This window comes from Amblyraja radiata, chromosome 19 (assembly GCF_010909765.2).
Source record: "Amblyraja radiata isolate CabotCenter1 chromosome 19, sAmbRad1.1.pri, whole genome shotgun sequence".
NCBI lineage: Eukaryota > Metazoa > Chordata > Chondrichthyes > Rajiformes > Rajidae > Amblyraja > Amblyraja radiata.
Genome location: NC_045974.1, coordinates 34,949,128 through 34,977,051, shown reverse-complemented (window position 1 = coordinate 34,977,051; position 27,924 = coordinate 34,949,128). Strand labels below are relative to the sequence as shown.

Sequence of the window (27,924 nt, the reverse complement as noted above, 5' to 3'; positions counted from 1 at the left end):
GTGTACTTAGTAAGGTGGATTTTACATTTTGCAATATAAGATAAATACATTCATATCAATATATTTACCTTTGTTAGGGCTGTAATTCGCTGGGCAAGTTCGGCTTCTACTTCTGGCAATGTTTCTGCTCGCTTCATTGTTTGCTGTAGCTTCTGTTCAGCAAGTTCCAAACGTTCCTGTAACTGTCTATTTTTCTCTTCGAGCTAAATTCCCATGTAATAGAGATGCAAAACATTCATTTGAATGATCATCAGTGAAAAAGTTTCTGTCTGCGGTTTCCAATAAACTAAAATTAAATACATCGTATACATTTATTCAGCAGAATATAAATATTATTTTCAAATATTTTAATCCTGTGATTTATTATAGATTTTAAGGTGGTGTCCATTACCATCAACAATGAAAGATTATATTAAATATTTGTGTTATATACTTATTCAAAAATCTTAAAATATAACTCCCTTTAACATGGCTGGGATTACGGCCAACATTTCTGGCTTGTCATAAAAAAAACAATAATGCTCTCAAAGGCCTGTATGTTGGTGAGCTGGCCTTGCAGTGTATTCATACTGTTATGCTCTGCTATAAATTTGAACTTATGTGGTCTGGCTCCACATGGGCAAATTTGCTGGCTAAGATGATTTTGGAGCTGAATAACAAGGGTCCGAGTAACAGCCTTGTTCCCCACACTCCCTTTAAACACACACGGGGCTCCCATACCTGGACTTCCTTAAATACATTAATACCCAATTCCATGTGCTCCCTTTAAACTGCTTGGGTGTCGAGTGAAATTCACACATTCCCTTTAAACTCACTTGGGCTCCATACCTGGACTCCCTGCAAGTAAACCAGGGACCAAAATCCCAATGCTTCCCATAAATATACTGGGGACATGTTGTCCATGCTCCCTTTATCACACCAGAGCACTGTTTCCCACTCTCCCTTTGAACACACAAGCCTTGTCGCTCGTGGCTCTTAAATTTACTGGGCTCCTATTACAACATAATGTCAGGATCCTGTTAAATTTCTTAAAGCCTGAGTCTTGAAGCAGATCTGAAATATTATTGCTTTGTTCTTGTTATCTACACTCCCATTAATTTACAGGGCCCTGTTTCCATGCTGTCTTTAACCTTACTGGAGCCCTGCTCCTTTCAAAATAACTGAGGCATTATTTCCCAGGCTCCCTTTAAATTTGCAGGAACATTTATTTTGCTACCGTGAAGCATCTAAAAGAAGGTGAATTAAAGGTGTGCTGTGGTTTTAGAGTAACATCCAGTATTCTATAAAATCCAGCAACACCTGTCCGGCTATCAGAACTTTATTGTATCGACATAAATAATTTGTTCCTCTTGCGTTATTCCTAATGATCGTTTCAAAGTGATGATGTCCTGTCATGAGAAAAAATTAAGAAATAAAAGAAACTTAAAACAATTATAATCACTTTCATTGATTAAATTAAATAAGTATATGTTCGTGTTATACATTTTACCTCACAGCTGTTTCCTCCATTCATTAGAATAGACTTCTAGATTAAACCTGGAGCACAAACAGCAGGAAGATTTCCCAGAATATATTCTGGCAATCCGTGCATGTGTACTGATGAGGGCCATGGTAAAATACAATTGGGGAATCATCATCAAGAAGCTGTGTCGATGTTCCAGACATCTACTTGCACATGGGAGTACTGAACTACTACACTGATATGACAATTAATGCCAGAGGCTCGACATGGAACTGCCAGCATATCTGTGAACAATTCAAGTTATTATCATTGACTTTTGCTGTGCCAATACCAATGTGCCAACTTGAGTTTAAATTTTTTTTCCCCTGGTGTAATCCTGATGAATATATAATTTCTGTGATGTGTGGATTTCGACATCCTCTCTGGAACATGGTACTCAAAATGCTATAGCACCCTAGAAAAATCCTTGTACAAAACAGGATTCATGTGTATATATCTAATTAGTTGCAATATGTTTCTGTTGGGAGTACTGTGCATCAATTTACAAGCTTATGTAAAATATGCATTAGCATCAGTTTGGCTTTGGGCTTCCAGAGGCAAGATCTCCCCTGCCTAATTTCAACCATCAGCAATCTGCCAGACTGGAAATAATTCTTAATTAATTCCCATTGGGTCCTTCCTGTTGAGTTTTGAAGCAGATGTGAAAGATTACAGTTTTGTTCTTTGTTACCATTCCAACATAAAAGACAACTTCATTCTTTTTTTCTCCAAATCTTATTCTGTGTGTTTTTTACTTGGATACAGCAACCTCATCAATTATACTGGGCTGAATGAGCAACCTTAGTAATGTGTAGTTTCAATACATGTAACTAGGTGTTTTTATAAATTACTGATTTAAAATCTGGTAAAGACTATGATCAATAATTTACTGAAATTATTAATTTATGGCAACTGAATATGATTATTTTGCATAATAAAGAACCTTCAACAGTGGTAAGAAAATAAATGTATTTTTCCTGATGTTTTTTCAAAATTCTAATATTTGTTTTGAAAGTTAATGCTGAAAACTATATCCCATTACTATATTAACCACTAATTTATAAATGTATTGAACCTGGCGAAAGAAATCGTCCTTATTTGCCAACTCGTTTTCCAGTTTGTCGTTTATGTCATGTACTGAGGTTGATTCCCTCTGTACATTAAGGTACCGCTTCTCCAACGTAGTTATCCTTTCTTCCATATCTTCTTTCTGAGCGATTACCTGTGGAAAATTAATAAATCAATCTGACTACTTTAACTGGAGATATTTTTTGCACACAAAAAAAATTGTATTTCATGTAAAAAATGGTAAAATACTGGGATTCCTATTATTTAAAAAAATATATTATTTAAAAAAATATATTGGAGCAACTCAGAGCAGCAAGCCTGGAGGACATGGATAGGTGGCATTTCGGATTGGAATCTTTCTTCAGACCTGAAATGTCATCTATTCATGTCCTCTAGACCTACTGCCTGACCTGCTCAGCTATTCCAGCACTGTATTTTTTATGTAAACCAATATCTGCAGTACCATGTGTCTTTATATTATTTTAATTTTGGTTGCAAATATATGTGAAAATTATTTTAAAGTACCAATAACCATTACCTTTCCAGTTGAATATTAGTTTGTCTTTCAAAGGTTTGTATGAATTTTTGTTCTCATTCTGTCACATCCTCTAAACGTCCTCTAAACATCCTCTAAAAAGTCGCTTATACCCAATTTTCATTCCCACCACCAGTGTGTTCCATGCACTTGCTTAAATCTACACCTTGAACTAGACAATTATGCTAATAGATTAACCAACGAAAATTAACTATGATTAACACATTAACACTTGAGGAGGTACGCAAAGATTCTCACATTTTTGGACCTTGTGTACACCAATCCCGAAGTGCATACCAAAGTAGACACAAAAAGCTGGAGTAACTCAGCGGGACAGGCAGCATTTCTGGAGAGAAGGAATGGGTGACATTTCTGGTCGAGACCCTGCTGCCTGTCCCACTGAGTTAATTCAGCTTTTTGTGATGCGGCTTGTCCCGCTGAGTTACTCCAGCTTTTTGTGTCTATCTTCGATTTAAACCAGCATATTTTATCCCAAAGTATCTACTATTCAAATCACCAACTGTCATTGAGCCCAAAGATTAATACAAAATAAATATTTTATAAAATTCATACCTCTCTAATATCCCTCTGATATTTAGTACTCATGTCTTCTGATTTAATCAGATCTTTTCTGGCTGTTTCTAGATCCTGTTCCACAACAGCAAACTGACCAGATAACGCTGCTAGATGCTCTTTTGTCTGTGTCATTTCAAAATTCTGTTTCTCCAGTAAGTCCTGCAGTTCCATAACTTGATTCATTTCATCATTGGTGTCAACTGAACCATTGGAAAGGCGCTGCAAAGAAAAACAACAGATACATAGAGTTGCTCTTGAGAATTGTTAAAATATCTACAATAAAATCAACAAAATCCCAAAACAAAACTGGGAAAGATGAACTATGATTAACACATTGATGGAGGTATGCAAAGGGTCTTGAATGTTTAGACCTTATGTACACCAATTTCAATCAATGGGAAACGGTCATGTTGGTTCTATTACTCAGGAACAAGCTAAGCAGAAAGAATGAAATTTGAATTCAAATTCTATTGTCTGCATGGGATCATTTTAAGATTATGTAAAAGAATTTAAGGAGAGAAAATTAACCTTTGGCACTAATAGGTCTGGAAAAATCTAAGAGCTGCTACCCATTTATCATTGTTAGTTTATCAGACCAGCAATGAAAACCTTCTTCAAATATTAACAGGACTTCTGTTGCCCTTTCACCAAAGCCAAATTCTCATACAACATCATTAGCCTGAAAAAGAGTTGTTTCTCCTCCACAAATGCCTGACCAGATGGATAATTAGATTGTGGAGCAGGTGAAACACTAAGGAATTTTTAGACTATAACCTTGTTCAAAAATATTGATATTTATTATTATGCAAGACACCTCTGCATTAATATCATCACTTCTGATCCATAGTAATTCAGTGCTGAGATTAGGTTAGGGATGTGCATGGTTTAGAACAAATCAACTAAATATATTACTGGTGATATTTACAGCGGCCTATTACCCTCTCAGCATGCAAATGCTTGGGATGTAGAAGGAAATTGGGGCACCCATGCGGAAATCCACATTTGCAGGCTCCAAACAGATAGAATGAATGATTCCATAGCTGAGAATCAAAGGGCTATTGGGACCCAGGAAAATGACACCAGAGGGGTGCCATAAGAGAAGAGAATGGATTCTTCTTTTATTTTGTATCGACCTTGAAATTGTATTTTTGATATGATAACATGTGATGGTTTAATACTTAATGTGCTTAAGATAGACTCCAAGATGTATTTTAAATATAACATTTGTTATGTTGTGAATGTCTAAATGGTGTTATAGTTAGTAAACTTTAAATATAACCTCAAACAATGGAATTAATGCAAGTCTTTGCCAGCTCAATAATACTGCAGAAGATATAAAATTGGTCAGATTTTGTAATTCAGGTTATGATAATTTGAAACTAAATATCCAGCCATAACATAATACTACTAAGACTTGACAGACTGCCTCGTCCAGAAAGGTCTTGTATATATTAGCTGCAGGAAACACAGAAGAGTCATACCGCATGAAAATGGAACTTGCTGTGATCATCAAACACTCATCGATGCTAATCCCATCATTCATCTCATACCTGCAGCAACTCACCACCCTAATTCTCCAGTCATTCATCCTCAATAAGTGCAGTTTAGAGTATTGAATTAACCTATTAAGCAGCACATTATCAGTAATTGGGAGAGAACGAGAAAATGCAGGGAAAGCCCATGCAGTTACAGGATAAACATGTAATAATCTGCATACACAGCATTCAAGTTCAAGATCACTTCTGAACTTGTGAAAAGAGACATTGTTACACTAATGCAAAAAAAGGGTTTCATTCTGACCCTGAGAGTGCTAAATAAATGCAAGGTTAAGAGTAGAGAAATGGAAGTGCTTGTTGAAAATTTGCTGTCACGCTCATCTGTTGTAGTGTTATCCAAACAGCTGAGAAAAATCCCACTCAGCTCAGCATTATTAGTGTAAGGTAATTTCAAGTAACTACAAGGATAAGGTCAATGGTAAATTGATGACATTTACAGGAATGCCCAATTAATAATCTTTTGTATAAAGTAAAAAAAATATGGCCATGCGTTTTTATGGGTTTTCTGTTTTTTTCATGGTCATGGATACATTCACTGTCAATTTCATTGCATAAGGATTCTCCAAACAATGTCACAGATTGACATAAGCTTGCTGTTGTCACATTCTCCAAAGGCACACACTGTGGTTGTCATTAATGACTCCAGCGAATCAATCAAAATGCAGGAAAATGTCTCACCATTTGTCATTTCACCCCAACGAGTTCTTTAGGGAAGAAAATCAGATCCATGAACTTTTTCTGGGTGAGAAAGCATCCCCCGTTACTTTACCCCCCTCCATTCTCTTGAATCCTGGCTGACCTTGCACCAGTTTCTCTCCCCTCCCTCCTCGACTAAAAGTCCATTAACTAGCTTCACGGTTTGAAACTATGTATCCCTCTTCGGATCATACCTGTTTCTATATTTAACCTTTGTCCAACCGTCTGCCTATCGGGGAACCCCCTCACCTGTGCTCATCTGTTGCCGACAATGATTTACCCTGCCTCTTTACGCTTCCAGTTTTTTCTCAGTTCCTCCACTAAAATCAGTCTGAAGAAGTGTCCCACCAAAATATCTCCGAACCATTTTATCCAGAGATGCTGCCTGAACCAGTGAGTTGCTCCAGCACTTTGTGTCAATCTATCTTTCCAAATGGCTGATTTAGAATTATTGATTCAGAGTATCCTGAAGGATGTACGAAATACTTGGAGACAAACGGAGCTATGAAGCTGGTTATCAAGGGAAACATCAAGATCTTGATAACTTGATGCCTGGACAAGTCAGAATAACTTTGAAGTTTTCTCCAGAAGACTGCAAAGAGTTGTTCTAATTCTAACTTTGCAATTAGAACTTTGTATATTGATGTACAAGGACATTGCCCAACTTCAACGGTATAGATATTCCAGGAGCTAGATGCTCAGGGATTCTTTTCTGATTGCTGCAAGATATCCAAATCCATCCTCTGGTGAAATTCAAATCTTATCCTCTCACTAATTCAGTGGATGTAAACGTTGGCGCTAGAGTACCTGTTGTTTTGGCACTACTAATGCTGCTTTGGTTCCAACATGGCACATATGGCAAGTGCTGATGTTTGTAGCATTGGTCTTACTGATCATTAACTTGAAGATGTTAACACATACATGGCAAATTCCCAATGGATGAAAGTTGAACCGAATGTTCTTGATGTTAATCGGTGCGCAACATGTTTACGCCAATGCTGCAATATTAAAGTTCAATGATCTAGCTAATCCCCTTCTTTTATAATGCACAGCTGACTTTGAATTCATCAGAAGGATGTTTTCACCAGCAGAGTTTGTTGAAAGGACTACTTGCAGTTTAATTACTAATTGATTTATATTGTATGATGGTAACATTATACAACTGTTGATAGTTCTTGGACTTCCTTTAAAATAATTTAAAGTTCATAGTATTTTTCCTTTGCTTCCTTAATAATTTTATCTTTACTTCAAAATGTCTCCAGATTTGGGTGCATTTGTAGTTACCCTCCTTGTAATACCACATGATTGGTAAGAAAGAGAAAAGAGAAAGAGCAGAAAAAGCTACAAGAAGAGGGAGGGAAAGGCTGAAAGAAAGGCTTCCATGAGGAGTGTAGGAAGGAACTGTAGATGCTGGTTTAAACTGAAGATAGGCACAAAATGCTGGAGAAACTCAGCAGGACAGGCAGCATCTCTGGAGAGAAGGAATGGGTGACGTTTCGGGTCGAGACCCTTCTTCAGACTGAAAGTCCATTAACTATCTTCACACTTTGAAACTATGTATCCCTCTTGGGATCACACCTGTTTCTATATTTAACCTGCTTGATATGTCCTCCTCGTGGAAGATAGACACAAAAAGCAAAGGCCCCAGCACAGTTCCCTGTGAAACTCCACTGGTCACAGCCCTCCAGATAGAACAACACCATTCCATTACGACCGTCAATCTCCAATGAGTAAGTCGTTTCTCAATAAAAACGACCAAGTCATACTGGTTCCCATGCATCTTAATCTCTGGATCAGCCTACTGAGAGACATCATCAAATGCTTTACCAAAATCGGTAGACAAAGATCCGCTGTCCTTCCTTCATCCATCACCTTTGTCACCTCCTCAAAAAACTCAATCAAGTTCGTAAGGCATGATCTGCTACTGACAAAAGCGTGCTTACTGTCCCTCATTAGCCCATTCTGATTCAAAATGCAAGTAAATCCTATCCCAAAGAATCCTTTACAATCAGCAATCAATCGGCGGATTCACAAATATATCAGTGGAATTGTTGAAATTTCTAAGTTGAAATGTGTAGACCTCAAGCTTTATGGAGGCCAAGCTCTGTGCACGTTAGTGCTCTACCATGCTTCTTCATCACATACATAGACTTTATGGCAGGCTCAATAGTGAAACGTCTGGCTAAATCTATACTTTACCCTTGAAGATTACTCATGCCCAGAGGCTTATTATTGAACAGCAAGAAGTTGAGGATTGTATCCTGATTAATAGAGATTGATGGATCATGATTGATGAGGCTATGGTGCTTTACACCAAAGATTGAATCCAGTAGTGCATTTACTACTTGAAGATGCATTCACTGGCATCGGTTCTGAAAGTACTTCATTAAACTTTTATCATATTGCATTCAGGTCATTGGGGCAGTTCAGTTCAGTTTATTATTATTGTCACGTGTACCGAGGTACAGTGAAAAGCTTTTTATGTTATATGCTATCCAGTCAGCGAAAAGACTATACATGTTTGCAAGCTAGTTGTCCACAGTGTACAGATACAGAATAAAGGGAATAACGTTTAGTGCAAGATAAAGTGCAGTAAAGTCTGATTAAAGATAGTCCGTGGGTCTCCAATGAGGTAGATGGTAGGTCAGGACCACGGTGTAGTTGGTGATAGGGTGGTTCAGTTGCCTGATAACAGCTGGGAAGAAACTGTCTCTGAATTTGGAGGTGTGTGTTTTTACACTTCTGCATCTCTTGCCAGATGGGAGAAGGGAGAAGAGGGAGTGACCTTATCCTTGATTATGTTGGTGGCCTTGCCAAGGCAACATGAAGTGTAGACAGAGTCAGTGGAAAGGAGGTTGGCTTGCATGATGGACTGGGCTACGTCCACAACTCTGCAATTTCTTGCAGTGTTGGAAGGAGGTTCCCAAACCCTGCTGTGATGCATCCCGATAAATTGCTCTCTGCGGCACATCTATAAAGTTGGTGTAAGTACACCTGCTATTGCCTGATTTGAACTACACTGCATATATTTGTAATACATTTGCTTTTCTTCCAGTCAACAATGTTCTTTTGGCATCAACTACTATCCTCCATAGTATTTAACTACACTTCCAAACTTTGTGGCAGTACAGAATTTTCAAACTTTATGTTGCACACAAACTTTTATGTTTTTGTATCCATGAATGGGAAATGTTTCTTCACTGGAATTTTCCCGGGAGTTTAACTTATTTTTTAAATCAAATTAGCAAGGATGCCACCTAGGCTGTCATAGATTTGACTTTAAACAGAAGCAATATGATCATTTTCACAGTCACACAGTACAGTTAATAGACCTGGAGTTGACACCATAGAAGTAGTCATTAATAGTCACTATCTAATGTTGACACTTTTTCAAAGGGAGAGCATGGAGTCCATTGAAAAGGGAATACCTGTGAGGTCAGCCGCAAAGGACTGCAATTTGCAGAAGAAACTAACCATGAAAAGAAAGGGGTTGGATTCATCTGATGAACTTTGTACTATTCCATGCTGTGCACTATTCCATGCTATGCACTATACCATGCTTTGCACGATTCCATGCTGTGTACTATTCCGTGCTGTGCACTATTCCATGCTATGCACTATTCCATGCTTTGCACTATTCCATGCTGTGCACTATTTCATGCTTTGCAGTTTTCCATTGCTTGACTTGTTGGAATTTCATTGTTTTTGGAAGTCGACTTGCTGTGTGAGATAATGGTGATATCAACAGCCTCCTCAAAAACAGGGGGTTCTTTCTCACCCAGAAACAGTTAACGGACCTGGTGGTCTCGTACTAAAAGTAGCTGTTAAAGTTTACACAGTACTTAACTATCTTTTGTCCCCAGATCTTTACTGGAGCTGACGGAAATATATCCTCAATCTCCTTTGGGCACAAAAATGCAGCAAACAATTGACTAATGGATGAATTATAATGAACTTCTACCATGATGATCCTAATCAAATTGAGCAGATGCTCAAATTGCACCTCCATCATTAATCTAAACCAAGTCACACACATGACAACAAGGTATATCAATGAACTATTAGAACTTTAATTCCATTTAAATATTCATGATAGTTTTGTTCTGCACAACTAAAAGGTTAGTGTCAGCTTTGAACCTGGAGGCAGACTTGGGAGTTTGGTGATATTGCTGATGAGAAACCAGATATCAAAAGCCTTGATCTGCTGTTCACCAGGCCACGAGGGTGGGCAAGATGAGCTTCACGTGTTTAAATTGACTTGAAGGCACTCTTCAACACTCATTAGCACAGGTATCCAGAATAATTTCAAGTGTGCTCATAAGAAATGTACCAGACCATGCATTTTAACAGATTAATCCACAGGAGGACGAGGATGAAAGATGAGGGGGAAGATAAATATTGTAAAACAGTACCAGCTTCCCACACTACTGCCCATGATGTCAGAGATGGCTTATAACATTGTTAGTTATCACCACTGAAAACCCACTCAATCCCTCCAACTCCTTAAGTGAGCAAAAATGGTGATAACATTAGAAATATGAACTAAAAATAGAAAGTGAAGGTGTGGCATCATCTGTTGAAAGAGAAACCATTAATGTTTCTCTTTCCGATGAAGTGTTTTTATTTTCATTTACTGTTCTCCTCGGCTCTCTAGTGGGATTTCCACCTCTCCTTTGTCATCTTTAGTCTCATTGGTTTATCTTTCCCTCCTAGCCTTCAACATAGTGTTGACAAATACTTGCTTCCACAAACATATCTCTTTCCTCACCAAATGTCTTCAGCTTCAACTCACCTCACATGGATTTATACTGCAATCCAACTTCACAATTCAGCCCACCTGCAATCACTGTTATATTCATTTACCCAGTGCTTCCCAGTACATCCTGCGATCCATGCTAAATGTACAAGTTCACACGTTATAGGAGTAGAATTAGGCCATTCGACCCATCAAGTCTACTCTGCCATTCAATCATGGCTGATCTCCACTTCTTAATCACATTTTCCTACCTTCTCCCCATAACCTTTGACACCGGTTCTAATCAAGATTTTGTCTATCTCTGCCTTAAAAATATCCACTGACATGGCATCCACAGCCCTCTGTGACAGTGAGTTCCACAGATTAACTACCCTCTGACTAAATTAGTTCCTCCTCACCTCCTATCTAAAAGAGCGCCCTTTAATTCTGAGGCTATGACCTCCGGTCCTAGACACTCCCACCAGTGGAAAGATCCTTTCCACATCCACTCTATCTATGCCTTTCATTATTCTGTAAGTTTCAATGAGGTCCCCCCTTAATCTTCTAAACTCCAGCGAGTAGTGGCCCAGTGCTGTAAAATGCTCATCATATGCTAACCCACTCATTCCTGGAATGTCTGGTGTCAATATATGAATGCTTGTGATCTCTGCACCAATACCAGCTCAGTCAATCTCAAAGCTGTCTCAGCCACATTTGGCTCTACTACAGATGACATTTACCCTTCCTTTCTGATGTTAAAGATCACAAACTTCAACATCTCAAGTTCTGATAAAGTGACTTCAATCTGAAACGTTAACTGTTTCTCTTTCCACTGATTCTTCCTTGATCTATAGACTTTTTTCGGCATTTACTGTTACTTCGTGAGAAAATGTCTAGAAAAGCTGTAGAGCAGTCAAAGCCGACCCCTTAGAATCTCTTTGTCAGAATCATTGAAAATGCAAATGGCTGGAGATGTTGTCAGGGATCTCATTCAGGTACTTCATTCCACTATTTTAACTTGCCCAGAAATTATACATGTGCAAATGGAAATTCCAATATCCTTTCATCAAATTTTCACCAGCAAGTTGAAGCAGATCTGAAAATGTTCTTGACATTTTCCAAATGTTTACTGAAAGGGGTGGAGGATTCACAGATTTCCTGGACTAAATGTTGTTAGGAATGAATCACAGTGAATAAAGAACAAGAATGCCAAAGCAGAACACAAATAAGAAATTTGTCATTTTTCAATTGGAAAGGACCATTTGGAATTTAAGGCTATTAAAAGCAATTGATTGCCTATAACTTGAACTAATGCCACACTTGACAAGCATACAAAGAATGAGTTTTACTTGAGACAATGCATTCACTCACCTTTCCATGAAGCCTCTGACCTGGCTCTGCTCCCTCTGGAAGCTCAGATTCTGCAGATTCTTCATTCTTCTGAAAGTGTGCCTTTTGCTCTTGCTGTAGTGCTATCTGTAAGAATTTAAATAAAACACTTGTCATAAATGATGTATGAAATTTGATAAATATTTCATGGAAAATTAAAGCTTCTCTAGGCTGATTTTATTCCAGTATAATTTTCTATTTGAAATTATACTAAAATATACTTAACGGAAATGAATCTCTACTTACATATCATGCGCCGGTTATATCATTAAGTACCTTCTACCTCTAAAATTATATTGATTTCATTCTCTACAACCAGCATGCATATAACGTGTATGCACTTCAACATGGTGTACTTTCAGTGAAACTACTGGGCATTAGATGTAAGGTCCAAAGGGTTGTATATTCTATTGCTCTATCAAATGAATAATGCAGTATAGTAGCTTGGAGACACTAATCTCTAGATTCCCATTCTTGTTTGGATATCCCAAGGATTGCATCCCAGCAATAAATAAATATTCTGGGGGCAATAAATATTCTGCCAAAAGCCCACTTTGTACATAAAATGAAATTCAAAAGCATCAAGGTGACAGGTTCTGAAGAAATAGAACATAGAACAATACAGCAGAGGAATAGGTCCTTCGACCCACAATGTCTGTGCCGAACATGATATCAAGACCATCACTTATCTACCTGCACATCCCCCCAAACTCTGATGTTAACTGTTTCTCTCTTCACAAATTCTGCAGTTCTGCATTCAATATTTTTAATTATAATTAAACAATGACATAACTACAATAAGACATAACTTAAAGTAAAATTCTGATAATCTGGCACCCTTGGAACTCTGGAGGTGCCGGACAAGTGTACATTCTGGACTATAAGATGTTATTCTTATTCATACCCATACAAAATATATCCCTTTTTTAAAAATATGTTACACAATGTATGATCATTTTTTTTCATTGAAAAATGGTTAGTTAAATGGAGGTGGAAATATAGAAGCACTCTGTACCCTGGCTCTGACCACAAGCCTACCATGCTCCTGACCCCTGGGGTTCCAGACTACAAGGCTGGCTCTGGCCGCATACCCAGGCCACAATACAAACCTTTGCTCTGGCTACATCCTCAACCATAAGCTCTGACAGCACACCCAACTTGTGCTCTGGACTCCTCACTCAAACTTTAGAAAAATGAATGAGCCAGATGCCAAAATATCAGAATGTTGCAATAATCAGATGTCAGGTTATCATAGTTTCATTGTGCTAAAGTCTACTTTGAATACTAAGAATATTGACACAAAATACAGGTACTGGAGGAACACAGCAGGTCAGGCAGCATCTCTGGAGAACATGGATAGGTGACATTTCAGGTCGGGATCCTTCATCAGACTAAAAGCCCTGTCCCAGGGTACGAGTTCATTCCAAGAGCTCTCCCGAGTTAAAAAAAAAAAAAACTCGTGGTAAGCATGGAGAATGAACGTAGCGGGTACGTCGGAGCTCGGGGACGTATCTTAGCGGCTGGTAACACTAACGGCAGGTACTCGGGAAGACTCGCTAACGGTAGGTAAGCACGGAAAGACTCGTGAAGATTTTTCAACATGTTGAAAAATGTCCACGAGAGCCCCGAGTACCGACGAGTGGCCATTATCGTAAATCTCCGAGTTCAAATCAGGGCAAACTCAGGAGAGCTCTTGGAATGAACTCGTACCGTGGGACAGGGCTTTAACTGTGGTGTGGGGGGAGAAAGATGGAAGAGAGGTGCTTGCAGCTGAACAAAGGCCTGAGATGAAAATACTACAAGTATAAGATAAGGATAGAAGAAGTGGGAGTTGCGAAGCCAGAAGGAGGAATATAGGCGGAAGCGGACAGGGTAAAGGGATAAATGGATCTATATCCAGCTGGAGCACAGGAAAGAGAGCGAGAGAAAAAAAAAGCTTAGGGAAAGGTAGATGGGGGGTGAGGTGTTTGTAGGCTAGTTACCTTAAATTGTAGAATTCAATGTTCATACCATTAGGTTGTAAGCTACTAAAGTGGAATATGAGGTGCTGTTCCTTGAGCTTGCATATCGCCTCACTCTGGCAGCAGAGGAGGCCCAGGACAGAAATAGAAGTATGGGAAAGGGAAGAGGAGTTAAAATGGATAGCAACTGGGAGATCCAGCAGGCCTTGATGGACCGAGTACAAAGGTTTGGCGAAATTGTCACCTAGTCTACGCTTGGTCACAAAGGAGGCCACATCAGGAACATCAGATGCAGAAGATGAAGTTAGAGGAGGTGCCGTGAACCTCTGTCTCACCTGGAAATATTGCTGCGGTCCCTGGATGGATGTGAGGGAGGGGGTTATAGGGACAGGTGTTACATCTACTGTAGTTGCTAGGGAAAGTACTTATGAAGGAGGTGGTTTTGATGGGAAAGGAAGGATGAACAAAGGAGTTGTGGAGGGTGGCAAAGACACAATGAGTATGGGAAAATGTGACTGGTGAGATCACATTGAAAATGTTGGATATGTAGGAGAATGATGTGTTGGATGTGGAGGCTGATGGGGTGAAAGTTAAGGACCAGGGGAACTCTATCCTTGTCCCGTCTGGGGATAGGGCAGAACTACGGGACCCAGAGGAGAGGCGGATGAGGGATTCATTTATGACAGCAGAGGGAAAATCATATTTATTAAAGAAAAATGACATCTCACATGCCCTAAAATGGAACACATAATTTTGGGAGCAGATTCGGCAGAGTAGGGAGAAATTGAGAGTAGGGATAGTGTCTTTGCAAGAGGTAAGGTGGTAGGAAGTCCAGTCTAGCTAACAGTGGGTTTGTCCTAGACGTCAGTTCATATTCTGTTCCCTGAGATGGAGGCAGAGAGATCAAGAAAGGGGAGCGAGATGTCAGAGAGAGTTCAAGTGAATATGAGGGCAGGGTGGAAGTGGGTGGTAAAGATAATGAAATCAATGAGTTCTACGCAGATGCAGAAGTCAGCCCCGGTGCAGTCATCGATATAAGGGAGAAAGAATATCGGCATGATACTAGTGTACGATGGCAACAAGGACTGTTCGACATATCGACAAAAGGGCAGGCATAGCTGAGGCCCATGGCTACACCCTTAACTTGAAGAAAGTGAGAGGAGTCTAAAGAGAAGTTTTTGCGGGTGAGGACAAGTTCCGCCAGATGGAGGAGAGTGTTAGTAGAGGTAAACTGATTGGGAGATAGATACAAAAAGCTGGAGTAACTCAGCGGGTCAGACTGCATCTCTGGAGGTGACATTTCGGGTCGAGATCCTTCTTCAGACTGATCATGTCTCTGTTTATACCAGCATCTGCAGTTTCTTGTGTCTAAGAATATTGATTCTGAAAAATATTTTCAAAAGATGTCCATGTAACTGAAAACTGCATAGCATACAATCATATTTGTATTGTATTGTATTGTATTCAAATTTATTGTCATTGTCTCAGTTAGAGACAACGAAATGAATTTCCCTTACAGACAGTATCATAAAAATAAAAATAAATAAATAATAATAAATAATAAAACATATTAAAAATAAAATAGAATTTAAAAAAAAAGCACAAACACTGAAAGTCCACGACACAACATAACACAGTGGCACCAAGGTGAGGAAGGCACCATAGTCCAGCCAGCCTCCCCTCCGCTCTGAGAAGTGCAATTAAATCTAATCTTGAGTGCCTTTAAGAATAACTAAAACAGTATATTTTTGGGTGGTGTGTAGCCACAATATATGCCTCATTGACGTATTGGAGATGAGGAATTGACAATAGAGATTGCTTGTTTTACAAAACAAAAATATGGATTCCTGCCTTACTGGAAGAAAATTATAAATAGGTTGCAGGACAGATGTGTGGATCAATCAATAAGGGTGTGGGTGAATTGGGTAGTATGGAGCTGGGTAGTTCCTCCTAGTGCTGCATAATATTTTATTCCTGAGTAAGTCAAGTGGTCAGGCCCATGATTACAATCACATTTGTGGTAATAAATTTTAACGGTCCCCAAACAAGCATATATCCCCTAAATTAACATACTCAAACAAAATATCAGCTGTTTGTGATGTCTGGAAATGGATGAATTATTTGACAATAGCTGCAAATGCCAGTGTACATTGGGTAAAAGCACTTTAAAACATACCAATTTATTCCACATTTTCAACCCCTTGCACAAAATTTCAGCATCAGACAATCCTATTTTAGGACTCTCTTGGATAAAATTCACAGCATAGGTCTTTTTATAAGCTATATAACAGATCTTAAGCACAACTTAAAAATAGCAGCCAATGCTCAGCCAATATAATTTCTCACTTCCTACCTCTTTCAGCAACGAAGAAAGATAGTTTGTGACACATTTTTGAAATGCTTGGGCTGTTGCCTTCTGACTAAGATCTGGATTCTCTACCAGGTTTCAATGTGTCATATGATGTATAAAACTTTTTGTTTCAATTGTGTCGGATTAAATGTGTCGGAAGGAACGGCAGATGCTGGTTAACACTGAAGATAGACACAAAATGCTGGAGTAACACAGGCAGCATCTCCGGATAGCAGTAATGGACAATGTTTTGGGTCGAGACCCTTCTTCAGACTGTGAGTCAGGGGAGAGGGAGACACAGTTGTGGAAGAGTAGGGTGTGAAAATGATACATCAAAGGGAACGGAGATCAAGGAAAATGTAGAATCATTGTTAGCTCGGGGAAGGTGACAGCAAAGCATAACAGGATAAAGTTTCATCAGGAAGACAGTCAAACTGGTCGGAGAGCTGGGGGAGTGATGGAGAGAGGGGGAACACATGGGTTACTTGAAGTCAGAGAAGTCAATATTCAAACTGCTGGGTTGTAAGATGCCCAAGCAAAATATGAGTTCCTCCATATCCTTTAGAACATTGTGTGTGCAATGCAATTTTATTGTGAGGCATGAAATGAGTAGACTTCCATAACCCATCAAAGTTACTTAAATAAAAGCTCCCATTTACATATAATCACAAAATGTTATTTGGGAACATCACACAAAATAATATTACTGCAGATAACCAAAGGCTTGGTTTAAGAAATAGATTTTAAGTCTTGTATTTATGCAAGACAAATAGGTTTATAGATGGAATTCCAGTTCTTATGACCTTGACAAGTCTTAACCAAATAACCGCATCACCCCTATATCAGAAGATGTTGGTTCTTAGTCACTGACGTGCTGCAAGTTCAAATGGGTTTGGTTAGGCTGAGGAAGTAGAGTGGAGAACTGAGCTGCTCAATATCACGATACATTTTGTGACAAAAGAATCTGGCAAGGTAACAGCAAAGGTGGCAGTATGAAACGTTCTGAAGATTGAAGAAGCGATCAAAAAACTGCAATAAATACACATGGCCAAAGAAATGGGTATGAGGATGAACATTAAGTCTGGAATTAATTCGTATGTGTATATCAAAGTGTTGAAGCTGAGGTTCCGCTTGTTGAAGTTGAGGTCTGATAATTTAGAATCAGAGCAAGAAAGGGGTAAACGGTTGTGAAAGCATATCAAGGGATACATTTAGGAGGAGAGGTGGAGTGATAGAAAAATGAAGGTGAAGACAGATCTTAAAGACTTTGAATTCAAGAACTGTTGGAGTTTGTGATTGTTGACATCTGAAAAGAAGCAAACAAAGTATTTTATTAAAGCACTAAATGTAATAAAGGATGAAGAGGTTCCACTATCCGGGGTAGTTGAAAGACAGAGCGAGTCAGTGCTGATGGAGAAAGTGATCAAGGGCCTGTAAATGTCTGTGCATTACATTCAGTGTGGTTCACGCAAAGAGTGAAATAAATCATTATAATTATAATCTTTTTGAATTAAATCCAAGCTGGACACAAACTAAGGAAGGAGATGTGGCTATGGATGATATCTTATCAAAAACAAGGACAAAAATGGAAACTAAAGATGATTAACAGTTAAGCAAGATAAATAGAAATCTGGTTGGAGAAAATATCACAGTGTTATATCATTCGGCATTCCTGGAAGAGAAGCAGCAGTGAATTAAACAATAATCCCAAAACAAAATACTGCAGATATGTGAAATTAAATAGAAAACATGAACGACGCTCCACGTCGGAAAGTCAGTATTTGTAGTGAGAGAAAAATAAAGTTAGTGTCTCAGAACAATGATATTTCCTCAGAATTGCTCCCCTCAAACAAAGGACAAAATGATCTGAAGTATGATCAGGTGAAAAAATATCACAAGGCTCCAATCACTATCATTAAGACTAGCACTTAAATAAACAAGGCCGAGAAGGACACAGACCTAATGCAGCCAATTTTGTTTTGTGTAGATGGACAAAATGGCCCATAAGAGTGCAGTGCAACTGTATGATTCACACTAGAATCAGCAGAAGACTGGCTGACATCCCTGATTTGTAGAGAGTCATTGACTGTGCAAATGTAGGAATGAAGACCCCACAAATAAATAAATTAATTGAGACCTATTCGCTCCTCAATGCTGATTTACTGGGAGAATGTACTGATAATTGGAGAGAATGTACTGATAATATTAATGAAGATCTCATGAAATGAAGTCCGTAAACAACAAAATGAAGCTTGCACGCCAACCAGATTTTTCTCTGCCGCGCTGAAAATCTGTCTCAAGGGCCTAAACAGATCAACATGCTTTTCAATAAGTAACCGTCAGCATCTCCAGAGTGGAAGTTATACTGTTACCTTATTTGGCAACATTTTGGACCAGGCGGGGAAACAATGATCTAGCACCCAGTCTATCCAGATGATTCCTTGAAGGAGGAAGAGAGGAGGAGGGGGAAAAGGAACGAAGGAGAGGATCGACATGAAGAAACGAATACTCCAGCAGCACCAAATAATACAGCAGAGAATGTTTATATCGTTGTCGATTTCATCAGTCCACCAATTTAACCGCTACACATAAAATCTAATTTTCTCAAGCCTCATTCCGAAAATACAAGGTATTCTTTCCAATATTCAGACATCTATGGTGTTTTACCAGTGATCATAACTAAATTGGCAACTTTTCAACCAGCAAATAAAATAGACAAAAATGAGAAGTGGTGGATGGAAAGCCAGAAAGTTAATTGTCTAGTGCATAAATGTGCATGTCCTTCTGCAAAATCAATTCCTCCTGCAATTTATATATGGTGCCAGGAGCAGAGACGGCGATCAATGGCCTGGTTTGTGCTTCATGTTTGTATCATCTATGATTTTACATTGAGGCAAGTTCTAACAATTGTGTAGTTGAGTTCAATTCTACCAGCACTGAGTGCTGAAATAGTCTCAGCCAAATCCCGTAGGTTTTGGAGGACCATTAAAAGTGCCTGTGAATCGGTCATCAATGTACAAAATAACATAAGAAGTATTCACTGGAGGGGAAGCAAGGGTTGAGACTCTTTGAAAAGTGGTGTGGCTTCCATATTCTTTTGCACCACGGTTCCTTGAAAGGCCTTTAAGAACTTCATCGCTAGCAATGAGCTGCAGCAACAGGATCAATATGATTGCTCTGAGAACCAGCAAAGGCTGAACAGCAACTTTCTTAATTGAAATGAAATATGACATACAGTATTCTCTCCCAAACAGCCAGATTCTCCTATCACCCAACTATAATAGGGGCAATTGTAATAGTTGCAAATTAAATTACCAAACAGCAAGTATTTGGGATGCGGGTGGAAAACAGAGCACACAGGAAATTCGACTTTTTCAGAGGGACCACATGCAAACTCCACAAAGACAGCAACCATGATCAGGGTTGAACCTCGTGGGTAAAGCTGCCAGGCAGAGTGCTACCTGTGCTACCTGCTGCCCTGCTGCTCAGCAAGCAGGGAATGCATAAGTCTCCTAAATGCATCTTCCCCCACTATCCTTCGCTGCAGTGCATTCCAGGCACTCACTGCACTCTGTGAAAGAATCTTGCAACTTCTCCTTTAAACTTTCCCATAATGATTCTGGCTGTCGACCCTAATTTCATATACTTCTATTAAGAGTCCCTGCAACCTCCAGAGAAGCAGCTGAGGAGATGGTGTCAGGGATATTAAACAGACATTCGGATGGAGTAGGACTATTATTAACTGGTCAAAATTGTTGTATTGATGCGGCTGTCAACAAACACAATATACTTGGAGCTGAAACTGAGAATAGTGAGGTACAGCATGCATGCTTGGAGATGTTAGCAGTATTTGTCTCAAACATGAGTGCCTAATCTTACAAGCATTTACAATGTCGTAATTCGTACCACCTTAAAGGAATATCAACCATTTCAGCAAGTGCATGATGGCTTTCATCAAGGGAAGCATTACAATGAATGCAGTGTTGTCCATGGGCATTGTACATGGAAATGTAGCAAACCACTCAATAGCTCATTCAAATGAAAAATAGTGGAAATCTCATGGTGAGGAGTGATGGCGACAGAAGAAATGGAAGTGGTGCCTCTGCTTGCAACTTCAACTTGATATTCTGTTCCCCCAGCTCATAGTCAGTACATCACATGCTGCTTCAGGCAATCTACCCTCGCACAGATGCAGATTTTTTTATAGGTTTAGTAATATATTAATAAATTGATAATATATAGATTTGGTATACTCTGAGATACACCGGATGGTCTAATGGCTTTAATTACACTATTTCTGAGTTTCAGTATGGGGTTTTAACCTCACATTACTGGGTGTATTGCCAATGGGTTAGTATGTCAATTTACAGATAGATTAAGAAGAGTGAATAGCTGCAAGATATTACAGTCCTTTATTAATTCACAAAGCGTTGTGCTTCAGTGTTTCATGCATGTAGCCCTTTTTTAATTCGGCATTCACCAATGAAGCAAAGTGAGTTTAAGCAATGAATTGGGGAAGAAAGGAATGATAGGAAAATCACATTTAATTTGCTGACATGTGGACAACCCATGCACACAGATAGTCTTTCAGAAACTTTTAAATTGTCAGCAAAATAATACTTCTGGTAACGAAAGCCCTATTGTTCATGAGATGGTGACGTACCATGCTAATGTCCACGCAAATACTAATTTGGGAACAATAATCAAGGAGAGCAGCTAATATTGTTTACTGTGGCACATCTACAAAATAAAAATGGCTGAGAAAATGCATAATCGTTGTTTAAAAAAGATTCAGTGGATAAATATTTTGGAGTAAAGTAGAGCAGAGGCAAACCTTTGGAAGGACTCATGCTGAGAGGAAGCTAATAGTTTGCCTCCTTAGGTGAATTAAATGTTAGCTGCAGCCTAACCTTGTCCAATATACATCAAACTGGTCAACATCCGTTGTTGTATGTGCTCTCTACCCAATCTTAACCAGGTATTATATGTATGTGATTTAAGGTGGCACTAAAATGTAGGCCTGTAAAGTATCAAAGAGAATCCTTAAAAGTCACAGCACGTGCATTTACCAACCACCTGCTCTTAAAACCCCCTGCCGACAATTATTATAATATTCTGCTGCCTGGAGAGCAGGGATAGTTTGTTGCCAGAGTGTGGAGTTAGCACTTGTCTATCCATTAATATATCTTACATTAACAAACCTGGATTTTACTACCAAAACAATTCCCTCTCAAAATCAATACATGTTATCCACAGTCCAAGAAACAAGGTAACTGGAGGGAGATTAAAAAAATGTGTGGATGTAACAGGAAGTGCTTTTCCAGTTTTTGCTTGGGATTCAGAAATAGCAGGAGCTGATATCCCAGAAGTCAAGCTATTCTGCAAACGTTTTCCTGATCAGAACCTCTCAATCAATCGATTTCCCATCAAAATTAGAGATCTGATGTCTATCCACCAAGTTTCCAGTCCTGTTCCTAACCTCTGATGTTTGATTCTCTGAACTTTCAAAATCCAACTGATTATCCCAACCCCAACACACAGAACAAAAAGAAAAAGAAAATAGGAGCAGGTGAAAGCCACTCACGTCCGCCCTAGCATTCAAATATGATCTTGATTGTTCTTTTCCAGGCCTCGTCCCGTCTGCTGTGCCTTTCAATTCCCCGATATTGAAAAATTAATCTAATTCTTCATTAAATATCCCCATGATTTAATCTCCATGGGCAAAGAATTCCGGAGATTCACCCGCTCAGGATCTTGTATTTTTCAATAAGATTAGCTTACATTTTATATGCAAAGCTACATATGAGGAGATAACATTCTACTAACCAGGAATTGGTCAGACTCCTTTGGACTACCTCCAATGCCAGTATAAGGGGACCAAAACTGTTCACAGTATTTCAGGTGTGGCCACACCACAATAACTGTCATAATACATTCCTATTTCTAAACACTAGCCATTTATAAAACTCTCATCTTGTTTGTTGGCAGATTTGTGTTGTACCTCTATTTGTGCTAAAATGGTACACAATAGTTCTACAATATTTGCCCCACCTTACTCACCATTGTCCTGTGATGTAAATGAAACATTTTGTTCAGATTGATGGTATATTTTAAAAGTTATTAACGTTTCAAACAAATTAATTGGGAGAGAGTTCCCGTGCACATCTTTACTGGCGTCACAAAGGGCACCCGATGGGTCCTCAGCCATGCCGGCGCAGTTGGTGCCTTTCCAGAAGTCAGATCGGTATCTTTTTTTGACAACGGTGACATGGGTAAGAATACTTCCATTTTAATTTTACTGTCGCCGACCACGGGGATCCGCTGCCTTGGCGCTGAGGCTGGGGTTGTGTCTGCGGGCAGCTGGCTCTGGGGGGCGGGCAGAGGTAATGCCAACGATCCAGGGCCTGGGCGCTGAGGCTGGCTCTGAAGCTGACGATTGCTGCTGCACCTCCGGACATGCAAGGGGGGAAAGGAACTGCACCCTTGAGATCCTAAGGTGAGGAGGGAGAGTGGAGGGATTGAGGGAGAGGAGGGGGTAGGGAGGGAGAGGGGGGGGGGAGTGAGGGGGGTGAGGAGGGAGAGGGGGGGAGGAGGGGGAATAGAGAGAGAGGAGGGAGGAGTTGGAGAGGTGAGGAGGGATAGTGGGGGGGTATGGGAGGTGAGGTGGGGGATAGAGGGATAGGAGGGAGTAGGGAGGTGAGAGGAATTATGGAGAGAGGGAGGGAGTGTCTGAGGGTAGGGGAAAGGAGAGGGAGGGAGAGGTGAGGGAAGGATTGGAGAGGGGAGGAGGAGAGGGGAAAGAAGTGGGAGGGTGAAGAGGAGGGGGTGGGAGTGCTGGGCAATGAGGGGAAATGAGCCACTCCTGCGCAGTTGGGGGCTATGGGTGAGTGGTGGAATATTGCGTTGGGGAACGGGTTGCGTTGGGGGACCAGGCCTCCCATGTGACAAGGACCCAATGGGTCCCACTTAGTCTAGTCTTAAAATAAATGACAATATGCCATTTGTCTTTCGACACACGCTGCATCTGTCTGCCTGCTAAAGAACATGAATTGTGCAGGATCCCTCTGTACTTCACTCATCTGTAATCTTTCTCCATTGAGATTATAGGTTGTCTTTATATTCCTCTTACTGAAGTGCATTGATCTCACACATTCCCACATTAAATACCACTTGCCAAATTTTCACCCACACATTCAACCTACCTATATCCTGTTGCAAAGTCCAAATAACCTTATTGCAACATGTCCTCCCACCAATCTTCTTGTCATTAAGAGACTTGGATAATTTATACACTTTTCCCCCTCCAGATTATTAATACAAATCAAAATATTTGACAGCCAAGAGCTGATCCTTTTGGTACTTTAGTAGTTTAATCCTTCAGCCTAAAAAATACATATTTATTCCAACTTTGACTTCTATTTAATAACCCATCTTCAAAACGTGCTACACATAGTTCCCCTAATACCATGAGCTCAAATGCACCAGCCTTTAGTGTGGCAAATTGTCAAATGCCATTTTGTAATCCAAAATACAATGCCCACAGGTCCCCTTCTATAAAATCTGCCTGTTACATTATCAAAGAACTCCAGCAAATTCGATGACTTATCTTTCATAAAACTATTTTGATTTTGTTTGATGACTGGTTATTTCATCCTTGATTATAGACATCAACAAACGATGTTAAGCTAACAGGCCCATGATAACCCACTTCCTCCTTTCGTCAACAATGAAGTCATGTTTGTCACTTTCCAATGCCCCGATACCTCCTTAAAGCCCTGTCCCACGATACGAGTTCATTCCAAGAGCTCTCCCGAGTTTAAAAAAAATCATACGTGTGGTAAGCACAGAGAATGAACGTAGCGGGTACGTCGGAGCTCGGGGACATCTCAGCGCTAACGACAGGTACTCGGGAAGACGCGCTAACGGCAGGTAAGCCCGGGAAGACTCGTGAAGATTTTTCAACATGTTGAAAAATGTCCATGAGAGCCCCGAGTACCGACGACTGGCCATTACCGTATATCTCCGAGTTCGAATCAGGGCAAACTCGGGAGAACTCTTGGAATGAACTCGTACCGTGGGACAGGGCTTATATTCTTTTAATCTCCATTTTTTTAATGTAAAACTCACTGGCTCCAATCTTCAGCTGTCAACCACAAATCTACTCCCAATTTGTCAGGATGTACCCAAGAAACAGATCTGATTAATTTGAAGCAGTTTCTGCTGTTAACTTGAGCAGTAGTTCTGGGAAACTCACACTTTTCAATTGGCCAGCAACTAAATCTTTCACAATCTCACCCCACTCTCCACTGCCTCCCATAACCATGCCTTGGCAGCTAAATTAACTCAGCTTCTTCCCTCTTTACTCCCCTCCCTTACTTTGTCTCTTCAAGGCCTTTAAACCTCGGGTATGGTCAACATTTTATCTCCAATTAAAGAATGAAAATTAGATTACAATGAGAGCAAGTTATTGCTGCCAAATTATACAATTCGTACATCAAGATTAATTTAGTTGTGTACATGATCCCAGCCTTGCGAGCTAACTTTCGTTAGCAAATAAAACATTATTATCTTAATTTAACTTTTTTAATTAGATTAATTAAGGTATTTGCATTAGCAAATTTAATAAAATGCATTCTCAAAAATTCTGTTTGAAAATGCATCCTTTCTAAATTATATTTAATTTACACATTATATAAGTTTTGCAATTTTTCACTATTTTTAAAATCTATTAATTTGAGATGTAATTGTTTTAAATGTATTTTAAATCTTTAATCAACACGATCGCAAAAGGTATTAACACATTTAAACAAGGAGTATTAAAACATGTTCTGAGTTTCATCAATGTGAAAGTCTGCTCATTAGTCTTTAGTGGGATGAAATATTATCACCTTTTATATACCATTACCAACTAGACAGAAATTAAATCAGCATCCCCCAAATGTAATCAAAGCAAAATTAAGTTTCATTAAGACTGACATCTTAAATCGATTTAAAACAAGTGAGCAGATTGATTTAAGCAATTGCATAAGATTTATTGTCTACTGTAAAACAATAAAAGTCAGCAATTACTGTGCATTTGTCAATTCAAAGTAATTAAACATATTTAATACCACTGCAACAATTTATTTGAATCCTTCAACATCATTGTGAATATCGATTGAGTTTGATCTCAATTCTGTTTGGATTCAGAGGCTCTAACTATATGGGGTCTTCCAAAATTTCAGCTAAACTTGTGATGGCATTTGGTCAAAGATAGCTTCAGGTATGTGTTCTGAGGAAGGGTCTCGACAAGAAACGTCACCCATTCCTTCTCTCCAGAGATGCTGTCTCTCCCGCTGTTATTCCAGCTTTTTGTGCCTATCTTATGAGATATCTAAAGTGCTGCTTAAGGGGACACTTATGGCCTTTGTCTTTGATAAGTTCTCTCAGATGGTGGGCCATAAGTTATAGGAGCAGAATTTGGCTATTCAGCCCATCAAGACTACTCTGCCATTCAATCATGGCGGATCTATCTTTCCCTCTCAACCCCATTATCTTGCCCTCTTCCCATAACCTCTGACACCTGTACTAATCAGGTGTTTGAGCCATAGATGATCTTATCAACACTGTTTATTGGCTGGTAGCTGGATCTCTTGCTTTCTTTCCAGCCCCATCTGTTTTTTTGGTCACAAGTCTTTTTGTTGGAACTCAGCCTTTTGAATTCTGCATCTATGTTTTTTTTCCCTGTCTTGAAATATGATGCGGATTGCTGTTCAAGATTCTACGTGTCTATAACTAATTAGTTCCTACATTTTTAATTATACCAACTTTGATATTTTTGGATAGTCTTCATAGAAAAAGAGTGGTCTACTGTCCAGCAATGGCCAACACCCTCCTGCATAGACATGGACTAGAATAGTTAACTGAAAGCATTGGAGAAGTACCAACAACACTATCTCTGCGACATGCTCCAAATTCATTGGCAGGGTAAGCAAATTAATGTCTGGATTCTCTTCCAGGAACTACATCTCCAACATCCGGAATCTGATCACAGTCAATTACCCTTGGGGGGCAAGCCATATTGCATGCATGCCTAACACCAGACCTTTGAAACAAGTACGCTATTACAAGTTTTCTCTCATGGAAAGAGATTTGCAAGAGAACAAAGACAATGCTTCAATGTTCCTTCCAAAGCCTCTTTGAAAAAATTGTACTGAATTCCTGATCCATGACTACTCAAAATAGGGTAACTAAATATCTTGAGGCTTTAAGACAGAAGCAGGCAGAAGCCATATGCAACATCTGGCCCACTTTAACCATAAAACATCATCTTCCCCATATCTGCAGTTCCCCAAAAGACTATTTAGTCACCTCGGAACCCATAGAACTAGAAAGTCATCTGATAGTTAGCAAAATCTAAAATGCTGGAAGAACTCTTCCAATCAGGCATCTATGGAAAAAAAGGCTGGTCAACATTTTGTGTTGACTGATTTCTCTTCCACAAGAGGCTGCCTGAGTGGCTGTGTTCTTCAGGTTATTCTGATTCAGATTCCAGCATCGATAATAGTTGTTTGTTCTCCATCAGATGTCGGCATCTTGTCTTTGATGTTAATTCTTGAAGCGACATTCTAGAAGGCTACTAAAACCGGTGACATACTACCAGAGATGGTTGTTCTTATAAGAAGATATCACGATTGGCCGCTTACCAAAACACTCTTTCAGTGTGCTTACTCAGATACATAAATTTTCAGGCGTTTCTTTCCAGTGGCTATGCATGCTCAGTCACTGACAATATTCAAAGTGGAGGCTGACTGATTTTTAGACAACAAAGGAATCAAAAAGTATGGGACTGAAGCAGGAGATGAACTTAAGGCATGGAGCAACTATGAATGCCAGAACAGGGTTGTGGAAGGGGATGTGGGTGGGTGCACATGGCAACTCCTGTTTCTATTTCATATATTTTGGGAAAAAAAAGAAATGCAAATATGAATCAGGCACATCTGATAAATTCAGAAGAGTCAACATGGCTATGAGGTTAGAGTTGTGGTGGCCAGTTTAGTTTAGTTTAATTTAGTTTAGTTTAGAGATACAGCACGAAAACATGCCCTTCGGGCCACCGAGTCCGCACCGACCTGTGATCCCCACACATTAACACTACCCTGCACATACTATGGACAATTTACACTTATACCAAGCCAATTCACCTACAAACCTGTACATTTTTGGAATGTGGGAGGAAACCGAAGATCTCTGAGAAAAACACACATGGTCATGGAGAGAACGTGCAAATTTCGTACAGACAGAACGTAGTTGGGATCGAACTTGGGTCTCCGGTGCTGCAAGTGCAGTAAGGCAACAACTCTACTGGTGCGCCACCATGCCACTCTGTTCACATACAATTAAGTGATCATGATAAATCTTTTTTTTATTTTTGAGCTGAAGAAGGGTTTCGGCCCGAAACGTCGCCTATTTCCTTCGCTCCATAGATGCTGCTGCACCCGCTGAGTTTCCCCAGCAATTTTGTGTACCTTTAATTAGATTGTTAATTTTGTTTTTGACCCGGATTTAGTTTTGGTAT

General features: G+C 39.5%; 1 protein-coding gene across 10 annotated transcripts in view; it reads right to left on the bottom strand.

Moving 5' to 3' along the window:
• The window catches only part of ppfia2 (PTPRF interacting protein alpha 2), a 311,096-nt gene that overhangs the window by 82,774 nt on the left and 200,398 nt on the right, over window positions 1-27,924 (bottom strand). For all 10 annotated transcript variants that reach the window (XR_004414887.1, XM_033038206.1, XM_033038207.1 and 7 more), the window contains 4 exons: window positions 12,039-12,143; window positions 3,678-3,899; window positions 2,577-2,723; window positions 69-203 (listed from right to left, as the gene is read on the bottom strand). Coding sequence is in view for 9 of the 10 variants with exons in the window: in XM_033038206.1 (XP_032894097.1) it covers window positions 69-203; window positions 2,577-2,723; window positions 3,678-3,899; window positions 12,039-12,143 (609 nt within the window). In the remaining variant the exon portion in view is untranslated. The remainder of the gene's footprint in view (window positions 1-68; window positions 204-2,576; window positions 2,724-3,677; window positions 3,900-12,038; window positions 12,144-27,924) is intronic.